The sequence below is a fragment of the Metarhizium acridum genome, assembly GCF_019434415.1.
Source record: "Metarhizium acridum strain ARSEF 324 chromosome Unknown scaffold_276, whole genome shotgun sequence".
Taxonomy (NCBI): Eukaryota; Fungi; Ascomycota; class Sordariomycetes; order Hypocreales; family Clavicipitaceae; genus Metarhizium; species Metarhizium acridum.
The window spans coordinates 333,880-347,011 of NW_027094025.1; the positions used below are offsets into that span (position 1 = coordinate 333,880).

Here is a 13,132-nt window from a genome sequence, read left to right on the forward strand (position 1 = left end):
AGAGGGGAAATCGGAACACGGAGTTCATCGGACACCCTGTCAACCTGCCCCCCTGTTCATTTACTGTACAAGACGGAGTACGGAGTGTATGTACATACACAATCGAAGCGCAACCGGCCCCATATCATCCCGCACCCGTGTCCATAGCCTTGTCTTCCAGCTGTGCTCGAAAAAGCTCATGCTTGCTCATCTTACATGACATCCCCGCCGTTCTCTCATCGTCTCTTTCTCGACACTCCCACCTCACGCCCCGGCCATCGTCACCATGCATCCGACACAGGCGTTTATCCCAGCTCCTTCAGACCCCTTTGGGCTTGACTTGACTCACACGCCCCTCCCTCCGGCCGGTAGCGTCTCCTACCCGCTATGTGGAGAGAGGGGGGTTGCTCAACATCTCAGCCTGGCGTGTACGGCAAGTAATACGCCTTCTGGGCCACATCTGTCCCCCGATGGCTAGGATTTCAAGCTGCTGTGAGAGGACCAGCTTTCGGGGTCGCATCTATGCAGGCATTTTGAAGCCAAGATCTTGCCATGTACCGACCAGTCGGACCCACCCCTAGCTTGTTGTCCTCTATCTGAACGTCGTTTAACAAGATGGCCATCTTTGACCTCAACTTCATACGACACCCCCTTTCCTCAGCGGAGTTGTCAGACCCCTCTCTCAACCTCATCGCTCTTTCAACTTATATATCCTGCCGCCCTCCCCTTGCCGCTGAGGTTTCACCATCACAGAAGAGCATTGTCACCAAGTATTATTCTCAAATACGCAATTAGGCCAGAACTCTCTGCCAGTGTTGTTGGAAGCTCTTCTCATTACTGCCTAAGCATATACCATCTGTTCTCAACTTTCTTTTCTGTCCTAATAGTCTTGTTACACTACGAGACTTTCCGACTACTGGTTCGATGGCTCTCACAGCTTCACCAGCTGCTCCGCACAACTGGGGGCGATGGCCGCAGCAGCTGCCTCACGATTTTGCCATGATGGAAGCACCTTCCTTCATGCCTTACGACTCCCGCGGAAACCCAGCTCAGATGCAGAGGCCCATGCCACCTCAATATGTCGTGTCTCCTGCGTACAGCTCGGCGCCGATGACATCTATGACTACTCATTACCAGGCTCAGAACCCCTTCGCTACATATGCGACATATCAGAGCCCTCCGCCGTCAACTCCTGTCGGATCACCTTTTAAGCCCGAGTTTCAAGATCGTTCCCACCCCATGCCAATCGGCACAGATTCCGAGGCTATGCGCACGGTTTCATCTCGACGAAGATCGAGACAGATTAGTGATGCTCGTTTGCAGTCTCCGGCTCGGAGCGACTCCAATGTTTCCGTGGCACATTCGATTGCTTCCAATCCGACTGCCAACTCCAAGACTATCACATACAACGAGACCATTAACCCAGCTGATCGTATCAACTTCGAGACTGACGTGGATGAACTTATGAAGGCTATTCAGGCCAAAGACGACGACCGCAATGATACACCGGGACAGACCTTGACCCCCGCACATACACCCAAAGCTGAGATGGCCATTGATGTCCATAGTCCAGCCAAATCCTGTCATGCCTCTACACCCGCCCCTGAAGTCAGGCCCAAGAAGAAGTGGGTTTGTGACGGCCCAAGTTGCAACAAGCGATTCGTGCAGAAGACGCATCTCGACATCCACCGCCGAACCCACACTGGCCTCAAGCCTTACGTCTGCACCAAAGACAACTGTGGACTTACCTTTTCTCAGCGTGGAAATCTGAAGGTGAGTGTATCAAACTCATGGGCTGAAAGCACTTTGATAGGCTAACTGTGAAAAGACTCACATGCGTCGTCACACCGGTGAGAAGCCATATTCCTGCAGCATCTGCGGTAAAACGTTCGCCCAGAGAGGAAACGTCCGATCCCACGAAGAAACGCACAAAGGTTTGAAGCCTTTCATTTGCAGGCTCGATGATTGCAACAAGTCATTTTCTCAGCTCGGTAATATGAAGACCCATCAGAACAACTTCCACAAGGAGACCTTGAAGAGCCTTACAAGCATGTTTGTGAAGTTCGCTCAATTGGGCGAGGTCCCTGAGGAGCACCAGGATCTTTTTGATTACTTCAAGGAGCATTATAAGAACAGCAACAAGGGCATCAAAGGGCGTGGCAAGGCCAGAACTGTTGCTGTAAGGAAGCCCAAGGGCAACTCTGAACAGACTGCTACTACAGTTCCTATGATGGCAAGCCAGTTTTCCCAACCCCACATGGCTAGCTCGGCTTCGGCGTATGTTCCTCGCAACTTCGGCATGTTTGAGACTGAGGCAGACCATGCGACAAGTGGTATGCTCTATGAGGACGAGCACGCTCGACAGATGGCCTTTGCCAACCGCCTGTACTAATAGGACGAATAACATACACGACGACATGATAAACCGTATGGATACCGACAACTTTCGCGGGGCTGTCAATGCATTGCTGCTGCTTCCCTATGATTGGTATGAACCTATTAATATAACCAAAAATATGGCTGTCATTAGTAGCCTGACATTTTATTTTTATTTTACCTCTCATCTTAAACCCCTTCGTCCGTAACATATAAAAAAAAAAGATGAGGGGCAAAATAAAAATAAAATGTTAAGCTGCTAATAACAGCCATATTTTTGGTTATATTAACAGGTTCATACTAATCATAGGGAAGCAGCAGTAATGCATTGACAATAAATATATTACCTTTATTACTAGGTAATTAAGCCTTAACCGCTAATAATAACGCATTATGTAATGCAATACCTTCCTGGAGGAATACCCTGGGCGGCTTATAAACAATTCATTTTCACCATATTTCAAAAGTTTAGCAGGGTCGGCAGCGCTTTGTATCAATTTCAATTTTTTTTTTTTTGACATTTTAGTCACCATCAGCATTGGGTATGGCAAGTGTGTCTGCATTTTCGCAGAAAACAAAAATTGCGTGGCTATTTTACATTTGCAGGAGCAATGGGATATTGGGCTTGGAATACCCGTGTGATGTTAAAACGACTTAGTTTGGAGGAGTTTTAACGTGCTTTTGTCTATGCAGAGAGGCTGTTTCAAATGCGTTTCGTTTATTTGCCTATCGTTTGATATTTTGTCACCATTGCATCATTATACCACCATCTGTTTACGCTTTTATGGGCAAGCTATTGCTGCTTTTCTCTGTACGAATATGAACTGGTTTCGCGGTTCGATCACTATGGAATCGATTTAGTGTGCTATGGTATTGGATACTTTTTTGGTAAGGGTCATTTGTTGTACGCCAGAGGAGCCCCCGAGGCCAAGGTTATTGCTAGGTGTCCTTTCCTGTATGGGGATTTTCTCTCAAGACAGAATAACATGATCTATTTTGCTTCGCAACCTTCTTCTAACGCTAAGACGTGAATCGGATTTTGTGCCTGTTTTCGACTTTATTCCTGGGCCTTTTCTGTTCGGATGGGCGGAAATCCCGACTGTTCCGACAGGGAGAGAACGAAGTGAGTAGTATTAAAACTTACATACACGCCTCTTCTCCACTACACTCAGACACCATGCAGGGAGAATGAATATGAATGGGACTTGTCCATATCGGAGTCCTCCCCCGGGGTCTGATATCTCGCTCAAGCCTCTTTGTGGTAAGAAACACCATAAAGTAGTAAAAGTGATAGCGGAGAGGAAGGAAGCTTGTTGGCCACATCGATTTTGCCCTCAAACCAGTCAAGTGTTGGGAGAGCACCATACCATATCCCGGGCTAGCCAGGACCAAAAAAGGCAGCCACAATGATTGGACAAGGCCACCGTGTACCCGGGAACATGGGTGTTCCTTGCGTCTTGTCATTTTCAATTCTCTCCGACGGACCGGTTTGCCTCCCAGTCGCTCCTCTACGTTGGCGACAATGTAGCCAGAGGGTGTGCATTACGTGCATCTTTTGCCGCACGACGGGCATGGCGCAATACTACTGGTGACGTGGACCACCTCGGGTCCCAAAAAAAAAAAAGAGTGATAAAAGACTTTCCGGGGATAGACTGATGCGTCTGAAGATGCCGAACTTGTCACCGTGCGACTGTTGGTCCCGATGCTGTGGAATAGGGAGCGGTAGATCCCGGTTGCTTTGGGCTGCATGTCGAGGTCTGGGGGGAACAAGTTGGGAGGGCATGAATTTTTCTGGTTGTTTTCGCTACACAAGCACGACTGCTGCTGGGCTACACAACTTGCTGTGCTGAAGACAATGCCCAGGGTGGTTCATCCGATCTTGATGGACGGAGGAATAATGACTATTTGCGGAACGCCACGCATGTTGGAGATGGCAATCGGCGGTCATCGGCGATGATCCTAGCCACACTTATGGAGATGAGATGACGGATTTGAGCTACAACTGGGATTGAACCGAGATGGTTCCAGCTTCGCCAGGTTGAGTGTGGCGCAACTGTGCATCTGGTAAGCTGCATGGACAAGGGCTCTGAGGCGGCTTGACCGTCTTGTCTCCTCCTCGGTTTCTGTGTGTTTGTGAAGTGCGGCATGACCGCTACTTGTGCGTTGGCAACCAGATTTTTTTTCCGAACAGAGAGTGCAGGCGAGGGCATGACATGGCAAGTGCGTATCGGCAGGGCTGGCAAGGTGGTGACTGGAGGTGGCAGGGTATCGGCCGACAAGCTGGAAAATCCTCGAGCAAGACTTGCAGACGCAGCTACAGGACTATCTCGGGTTGAGAGCTTCCCGGCCTTGCTACCAGTGTCTGACGGGATGGGTTGGGTTGGCGAGACAGACGTGCGTACAGGCAAGCTACGTCGTTTCTGTTGGTTGACATGGTTTGTTGAAAAGATCGGTCTGCATGGGTGCACCAGATCTGGCTGCTTGTTCGGGACGTACGGTAGCATTGCGACATCGTCGAATTCACCGCCTGCGGACGGGGATCTTTCAGGGTTGGTCTATTGTGAAAAACTGCATCTGTTGTAAAGCACAGGTTGGGGAGGGGGGTTTCGCACCCCGTGCAGCAGCTGCAAGTCTCACTATCACGAGAAAGCGTGAGTATCGTAGGTTGCTGGCGGGTGATGACGCGGGTTTGACGGAATATGTTGTTCCAGTTCCAGGACGAATAACACCTCTGGTACCGGCTACCTGGCGATCAACAATGCCAAATGCTCTACCAAACACCTTTGTGTTTGTATGTATGTTGCACCCGAAAATGGTCCTCCTATTCCGCATCAAAGCGCAATGCCGTCGTTACTAGGACCAAAGCACAGCCGGGCCAAGCATAATGAATCACCAAATCTTCATTCCACATGTATTTTAAGGACACACCCGAGAAGAAAGAAAGACCAAGCAAGGGAAGAGACAAAGACTCTTCGATCACCTTGCCCGCCCCTGGTTTTCCAGCCCGTTCTGCCGAGAGTTTGTTTGAGTTAGTACAGACAAGCGCAACGGGCGCTATCATGAAGTGAAACCCGCAGCCTTTGGGCGGCGCGCCCGGAAGACCACTGCAAGGATCGTTTGAGAGGCCGAGGCCATGACGGACTGGCGGCGATGAAAACCAACAGGCTGGCCAGTTTCAAAACTGGAGTGGTCTGATTTCCAGCATCGACACCCCTCTCCGTCTGAGACAAAAGTCACGCGGGGAGTGGCTTTCCAGCATGTAGTTGACGAACACAACCGTCACTCTCCAAACTTCAACCGCCAGCGTTTCTTAATGGATTCGGGGAAAAGAGTAGTCGATTAGCAGAAGCGCTGGGAGACTCCATCCATGACTCTAACTGCGGCAACGGGGAGGCTGTCCAGCTACATCCGGATTATGGAGCTAGCCTCCATGCAAAGTTGACACGAAGAGAATGTTATCGCCACTCTTGAGTTCATACGACTCCTCCCCTTCCAACTCCCAGTCAGCATCGTTGATGAGAACTAGGATTCCCGGCCGACTGCCGTGACCCAACAGCCTGGTTAGCGGTGCTCGAGTGGTGCCGAAACGGAAATAGCGGCTGCAAGGAAAAAAAAAGGACCTGAAATGATGAGATACGCCATGCTTTTACCCGAGTGGTCGCTTGACCAATCCTACTGGTTTGAGCCATTCTGTCGGCGCACGTTCACCCAGCAGCAGGCAACGTTGCGAGTGGAAAATGACTTCTCACAACAGAAGGGGTGCGTGTTTTGAGAGACCGCACGGGGATGAGACACAAAAACTGGAAATTCACATACAGATGGTCGTCCAGGACAAAAAGTTCCTTGCGTGTGTCATTCATAACGTTCTGGCAAAGATGATGGATCAAGAAAGCGATATTAGCCGGTTGGCCCCCCTTGTCCTTGACAGGAAGTTTGAGCGAATGGTTTCGCTGGTCGGCAAAGAGCATCTCCAAGCCTCCTCTGCAGTCGATATTGTTAGTCGGGTTCTAGCGTCATGATGGACGAAGGACTGGGACCAGGGGACGCATAAATCTCAATAATGATGGCTGCCATTGAGATGGCGATTGGGCGTATGGCGATGTTGCAAAGACCAGGCCAGGTCCCTGACTCGTGAAGGCCGTTGGTTGTCCAGCTGAATTTGCCACAAAATAGGGATTGCGTGCGAAGTGAAGTGGACTTACGAGAATTCGACGGCTACAGTAAGTTGCCCGTCGGGACACGGAGTTTCCGCTGTCGCCATTCTTCTTTGTGCGTACGGTTGTGTGAAAAGACAAAGAGGCATAGCAAAAAGTTACAATTTGCGATGATGGATTTGCGCGCGGGGGCCACTTGGAAGTGAATCTTAGCATAATATCATGGATGCATGTGCAGAATTTGTTAGTGCAAAAGCACTGCTTATCGATAAGGACATCATTGCTCCTCCACAACGTCCAGTCTACACAATTTTCAGACTCACCTCGAATGCTTTCTCGTAGACGGCTGTCGACATGGCCGCTGAAGGGCTGTCGGTAGAATACCTGTCTGCCGGTGCTAACAGGCAGACTTCGGTTGCTGACTGGAGCAAGACTGGGTTGTTGGCCTTTGGAGCCGATGTGAACATTGCCCTCTGGCGCCCGGCCGTGAGTTCTTGACCCTTGCCAAACCTTGCGATTCGCATTTGACGCTAACAAACTAACTTTCCAAAGGCTCAACCTCCTCGTGGTATTGAGAGTATTCTGAGTGGCCACAAGGAAACAGTCAAAGCAGTAGTATTTCTGCCTGAAAACGACGAGGATGACTCGAGCTACATCGTGTCAGGCTCTGATGACAAGACTCTCATCTTCTGGAAGTCGACAGACCATGGCCACAACTTTGAAGCTGTACAGTCGTCGTCCGAACACACCGCTCTTGTAAACTGCGTTACTGCCGTGAGGATTGCTGGCGAACCGGCCAAATGGATTGTCGCAACGGGAGCTGCTGACGCAACAATCAAGATCTGGTCTTTTGAGAATGGTCAACTGCAACTTCTTCAATCCATAAAGACAACACCAAAATTCTTTCCTTTGACTCTCTCTTTGAGCATTATTGACGGCGACGTGCTCATTCTAGCAGCTGCTGGCACACGCGAGACGGTCCAGATCCTCACGGCTGATCTCAATGCTCCAAGCATAGGCTTTAGTGTGCAAGCGACCCTATCTGGACACGAAGGCTGGGTGCGATCGTTGAGCTTTACAAAGCAGACAAACGAACCTAGTAGCGATCTCCTCCTGGCATCAGCCAGTCAAGACAAGTACATTCGTATCTGGAGAATTCGCCAAGGACAAGAGCTACCGGCTCTAGCAGCAGCCGGGTCAGATCCACTGAGCGGTGCGTTTCTTCCTGGGAAATCGCCTTCAAATAAGGTACATCATTTGAAAGCCGCAGGCAAAGACTTTTCTGTGACGTTCGAAGCATTGCTGTTAGGCCACGAAGATTGGATTTATAGCGCAAGGTGGAAGACCCGTGCCGATGGCAAGCTGCAACTTCTCTCAACGTCCGCCGACAACTCTTTGGCAATTTGGGAAGCTGATCCTGCCTCTGGAATCTGGGTTAGCATGGCAAGATTGGGCGAGATCAGCAGAGAAAAGGGGGCCACGACAGCAACTGGCAGTACTGGCGGTTTCTGGACTGGACTGTGGTCGCCGCTCGGCGACTCTGTTGCTTGTCTTGGAAGGACAGGAAGTTGGAGACGCTGGCAACACGATTCCTCAACCGATACATGGAAGCCATGTGTCGCCATCACTGGTCATACCAAAGCAGTCACTGGCATCACTTGGGCCAAGGGCGGCGACTATCTCCTGTCAACAAGCTCTGATCAGACATCACGATTGCATACAAGGTGGACGGCGTCTGGCGCTGGCACGTGGCATGAAATGTCTCGGCCGCAAATTCACGGGTACGACTTGAACTGCATTGACTCATTGGGAGACTCTCAGTTTGTCTCCGGCGCTGATGAGAAGCTCATGAGAGTGTTCAGCGAGCCGAAGGCAGTTGCGACACTACTCAACAGGCTTGCGGGCTTTGGCCATGAGAATGTGCAAGACATGCCAGATGCAGCTAATATGCCTGTTCTCGGACTTTCCAACAAGGCCATCGATGCGGTGGATGATGACCAAGAGATCCAACCAATCGATGACCGCGACCGAGAAGCGATGGATCCTGCCTCGGTGGTCAAGAAGTCATACCTGGAAATTGACCACCCGCCATTTGAAGAAACCCTTTCAAGACACACTCTGTGGCCAGAGGTTGAGAAGCTATATGGCCATGGCTATGAAATCTCATGCCTTGCAACCAGCCATGACGGCAGAATTATCGCCAGCGCCTGCAAAGCTAGCTCTACAAACCATGCCGTGATTCGACTGTTTGAGACGGAGAAATGGACAGAAATCCGGCCGCCGCTTGTAGCACACTCTCTGACGGCCACTCGACTCAGGTTCTCAGGCGACGACAAGTACCTACTCAGCGTCGGTCGCGACCGGCAGTGGGCTGTGTTTGAGAGAAATACTGGCATCGACGCCATGTACCAGCTGCTCCAGTCAAATCCCAAAGGCCATAGCAGAATGATTCTCGACGCTGCCTGGGCACCAACAGAAGCGCCTCTCTTTGCCACGGCAGGCAGAGACAAGCAGGTTAGAATTTGGTCTTCACAGGTAGGAGAAGATGGCAAGTTGCACTTTACCCAAACTACCAGTCTTCCCTGCGGAGGTTCTGTCACATCTGTTGACTTCCTATCAACCATGGTCGGGGGAAAGCTGGTTTTGGCAGTCGGAACAGAAGCGGGCAAAGTCAGCATCTGCTTAGTAAAAGAAGATGGCCTGGCGGTCACTGAATTGCCATCACAACCAGAGTAAGCTGATAGCGGGACAAGTATTCATCCAACAGCTGAATCCCATGACTAACTGACATGATGTAGGTTGAAGCTTCCCAAGACAGTTCTTCAGTTGGCCTGGAAACCAATCCGCAAAACCGACGAGTCTGCCTACACACTAGCCGTGGCTGGTGACGATAGCTCGCTGAGGCTGATTTCATTCAATGAAGCCTATTTACGAATACAATGAATAGACTGAAATAAAAATACGGTTGCAAAAAGAAAGTATATACTTTGACCTTTCATCCAGGTGTTGCCAACTCTGACGCAATGCAAGTACAAGTCTGTCTTCCGCCTCACATGATCAATACACTAGTGGCAGTTTGGTGTGTGCCTTTTCCTTCTGTTGGCAGATCTTATTCACCGTTGGGATTCCTGTGATGGTCAACATTATTGACAGAGTGAGTGAGCGATGCGCCCTTTTTTATACTTGCCAGCCGTTCAACGTCAACCATATCATTAGTCTTGTCTTACAGTGTTGGGTGATGAATGCAAGAACTGCCATACGCCACTGTCTTGCTACTTGACCGAGTTTCACAAAAGATGGTGCCAACCTCACAGCACGTCAATGCTTCATCTTGTGCAGCAATATGACCTCGAATGCTGGGGTGCCAGGCTAGACAATCAGAATAGTCAACCACCACTCACAGTGACCTTTGTCAGTCTCAAACGAGGTAATGTAAAATGCGTGACGGTGGCAGGTCCTGCGTTAACATGCGACAGGCGTCATGTTTTCAGGCGAAACACTTCATCTCCAATTCCCAAGGGATGCAGCAGGCGTATACGGCCACTGTAGAGGCGACGCCGAGCGAGCCATCTGTCCGGAGTATCTACCAGACTCTCCTGATACCAGGCGCACCCTTCCAATCGCTCGAAACGGGCTTTACGGCCGCCATTGATCTCATCAAGCCTGTGCGAATTGTGCGTTGGCTCCGCTAATTCCGGGAGCCGCATTCTGCACAACACTTTCCCAACCGGGAAATTTACCACGTGTACTGGTGCCAAAATGCTCACGGACGGGTGCAAAATACCTTCATAAGAGCACATAAAACCGCCACCACGTCTTCAAATCATCAATGCATTTCTCAATCCAGTCCATCCCAACAAGATCTCCAAAGCCATGTCCTTGGCCAGCTTTCTATACAGCCAACTCATCCGACGGCTGCCCTACCCATCAGGCTCGCACGCAGACCAGACGGTCATCGTTACGGGCAGCAACGTCGGTCTGGGTAAAGAAGCAGCGCGACACTTTGCCCGGCTCCACGCCAAAAAGGTGATCCTCGCCGTGCGCAGTCTCGAAAAGGGACAGGCCGCCAAGGAAGAAATCGAGAGCAGTCTACGAGATGCAGGCGGCGCAGATGGCCCGACGGAGGTGCAGGTCTGGCAGCTCGACATGGCCAGCTACGCCTCTGTCGAGAAGTTTGCCGCCCGCGTAGACTCGGAGCTGAGCCGCGTAGACGTCCTTGTCGCCAACGCGGGCATCGCACCAGGCAGCTACTACACCGCCGAAGGCAACGAGAGCATGATGACGGTCAATGTCGTGTCGACCTTCTTGCTCGCCGCGCTGGTCCTCCCCAAGATGAAGGAATCGGCGAGGCGGTTCGGCATCAGACCTACCCTGACCATCACCTCGTCGGGCGTGCATGCCTCAGCCGCGGATCTCGTTACGCGGGCCGCCGCGGCGGGAGAGCTGTGGCCGCTGGTCAATGACCGGCAGACGGTCGAGACGCGCTTTGCAATGCAGTACCCGGCTTCCAAGCTGCTGGAGATATTTGGCGTCAGGGCCATAGGCGAGCAGAGCCCCGCGGCCAAGTTTCCCGTCACCGTGAACTGTGTCAACCCTGGCCTTTGTCACTCGGAGCTGGGCCGTGATTATCCGACCTGGGGGTTTTGGTTCTTGAAGCTGGTCTTGGCGCGCTCCGCCGAGGTCGGGAGCAGAAATCTGGTTGCTGCGGCTTCGATGGGCCAAGAATCCCACGGCAAGTATGTGTCTGATTGTGTGGTCACTGAGCCGTCGGCGTTTTTGGGGAGTGAGGACGGACGCAAGGTGCAGAAGATGTTTTGGGGGGAGTTGACGCAGAAGTTGGAGGAGATTAAGCCTGGTGTTGCTGGGAACTTTTTGTAATATCGTGGAAATAATCTTTTCAAATCGTAAGTGCCCTTGCCGCCATTCGCATGCTCCAAATGGCCTAACGATTGAGCCGTATTTGTACTATGTACATAATTTAACATGTGGAAGAATCAGACTGTATGGTATCGGCATTGATTTGTTTCGTCGTGGTCTATATCGGCCCCCTTTTTCAAACTACGCGACTGACCTCATAAGAAATAGTACTATCGCTCCTCCATCTCCAACCTTTTTTTTCTCCTAACACGTCCACGTCGTCCATCAATCGAGTGCAGACTCACCGCCAGCTGTCCGGCAGATATGATCTGTGCAAAACTCATGACAAAACTCAGCACCACGGCCACTTGCCAGCTCTAAGAGTACGCAGCGACGGCCCCAACTACCGCCGCGAGACTGACGGCCAAAAGCGACAGGAACCAGACGTTGGCAATGGACACTTTTATCTCACGGATGAGTATGACGGGGTACAAGGTGCAAAAGACGGACAGCATCTGGAGGAACACCTGGCTTAGAAGGGTCCAAAGCCCGTCGTCGGTGCGGAGCGTGTCCGGGCGTGGATTGCAAGGAGGCTCACGCGCCTGTTGCACGCAATGGACACCATGATGCCACTGAGGAGGCCGAGGAGGAGAAGGGTTGCGATCAAGGTCGTTTGGTGAAAGAGGAAGCCTAGCAGAGATGCGCAGAGGTCTCCGGATGGGGCCACGGTGGAAGGAATGCTCGCCGACTCTACACGACCAGGGGGGCGATGCTGGAGTTGAGACGTGAAACTTGCCATGGTTGGGGTTGAAGCGGGATATTCTATCGGTGCGTTGGACACCGCTTGGTGAGAGGCGGCCATGTTGAACCGTAATATATCGCTCAGGCGCTGCTCAGGGACCTGGTACGGTCGGAAAGCGAAACTCGGGTACACCAGATTCCAACATTTGGAGTCATATGCCTGATACAGGGCTGGCTATATGTTGGCAAATCTACCTCGCTGTAGCTACTTGACTGCAGTTACCTGCCGGGCCTGATTATCTTGCACGATTGCTTATATTAGCTTATTGGTTTCCCACGGGCCCCGCGAAATAGTAACATTCTCTTAATAACCACATCCCCTGTTTATATCCCCTTGACAGTTCGGCTCGCTGAGATGCTCAAAGCAGCAGCTCTTTTCTGCTCAGAGCGCCTCCTCGATGGCCGTATCGCCCGATTCATCCTCGACCTCCTCGAAGCAGCTGCCTTCCCACGTATTCTGGAGCATGTCGGCAAAGACGGTCTTGCGTGACTCGACATCCTCCACCAGCGGCACGTTGACGCTGTACAGGTCCACGCTGCCGTCCTGCGGCCACTGCAGTGCGAATGCCCTCTTCTGGGTATTGGTGGAACCACTCCTGACTAGTGTATTCGCCCATGAGAAGTCGTCACCGGTGACAGGCCGGTTGTGTAATTGACCAAGCGGACAGGGCTAACCTCCTAAACGAATATAACTAGGAGTGCTGTTAGGATGATATATAATTAAAACCTGCATTACATCAGGTACTTGACTCAATCTTGGCTTAAGTACATGATTTATGATATAATATACAGTCTGTGATGGAATATCTTACCGAGCGAGAATTATACAATAATATGTTATAATATAAAGCGCGATAACCACATACCTGATCTGGTTAAATACTTTTTGCCTCCCTCTGTGCGTTGCTTATCAATAAGACGCTGGTAGTGCTCTCTAAGACGGTGAGAAAGCCAGGCAAGTTGAT

General features: G+C 51.1%; 4 protein-coding genes across 4 annotated transcripts; 3 read left to right on the forward strand and 1 right to left on the reverse strand.

The window, feature by feature from the left end:
- The first annotated feature begins 214 nt into the window (after positions 1 to 214).
- AZF1_1 (DNA-binding transcription factor) lies at positions 215 to 3,301 on the forward strand. Its single transcript, XM_066120294.1, has 2 exons — positions 215 to 1,752; positions 1,808 to 3,301. Exons 1-2 carry the CDS (start codon positions 904 to 906, stop codon positions 2,369 to 2,371), a joined length of 1,413 nt encoding a protein of 470 aa, XP_065974579.1. The 5' UTR covers positions 215 to 903; the 3' UTR covers positions 2,372 to 3,301.
- Positions 3,302 to 5,265: 1,964 nt separating this feature from the next.
- On the reverse strand, positions 5,266 to 6,682 carry URM1 (Ubiquitin- modifier 1). The gene is made up of 2 exons (XM_066120295.1): positions 6,172 to 6,682; positions 5,266 to 5,894 (listed from the first exon to the last, which is right to left on the reverse strand). Exons 1-2 carry the CDS (start codon positions 6,321 to 6,323, stop codon positions 5,777 to 5,779), a joined length of 270 nt encoding a protein of 89 aa, XP_065974580.1. The 5' UTR covers positions 6,324 to 6,682; the 3' UTR covers positions 5,266 to 5,776.
- A 181-nt stretch (positions 6,683 to 6,863) lies between these two features.
- Positions 6,864 to 9,452, forward strand: ELP2 (Elongator subunit elp2; the record flags this gene model as incomplete). The annotated part of the gene is made up of 3 exons (XM_007813367.2): positions 6,864 to 6,995; positions 7,062 to 9,241; positions 9,308 to 9,452. The coding sequence occupies 3 exons, from the start codon at positions 6,864 to 6,866 to the stop codon at positions 9,450 to 9,452; spliced, it is 2,457 nt and encodes an 818-aa protein (XP_007811558.2).
- Positions 9,453 to 10,382: 930 nt separating this feature from the next.
- J3458_013190 (uncharacterized protein) lies at positions 10,383 to 11,387 on the forward strand (the record flags this gene model as incomplete). Its single annotated transcript, XM_007813368.2, has 1 exon — positions 10,383 to 11,387. One exon carries the CDS (start codon positions 10,383 to 10,385, stop codon positions 11,385 to 11,387), a length of 1,005 nt encoding a protein of 334 aa, XP_007811559.2.
- Between the last annotated feature and the right edge of the window lie 1,745 nt (positions 11,388 to 13,132).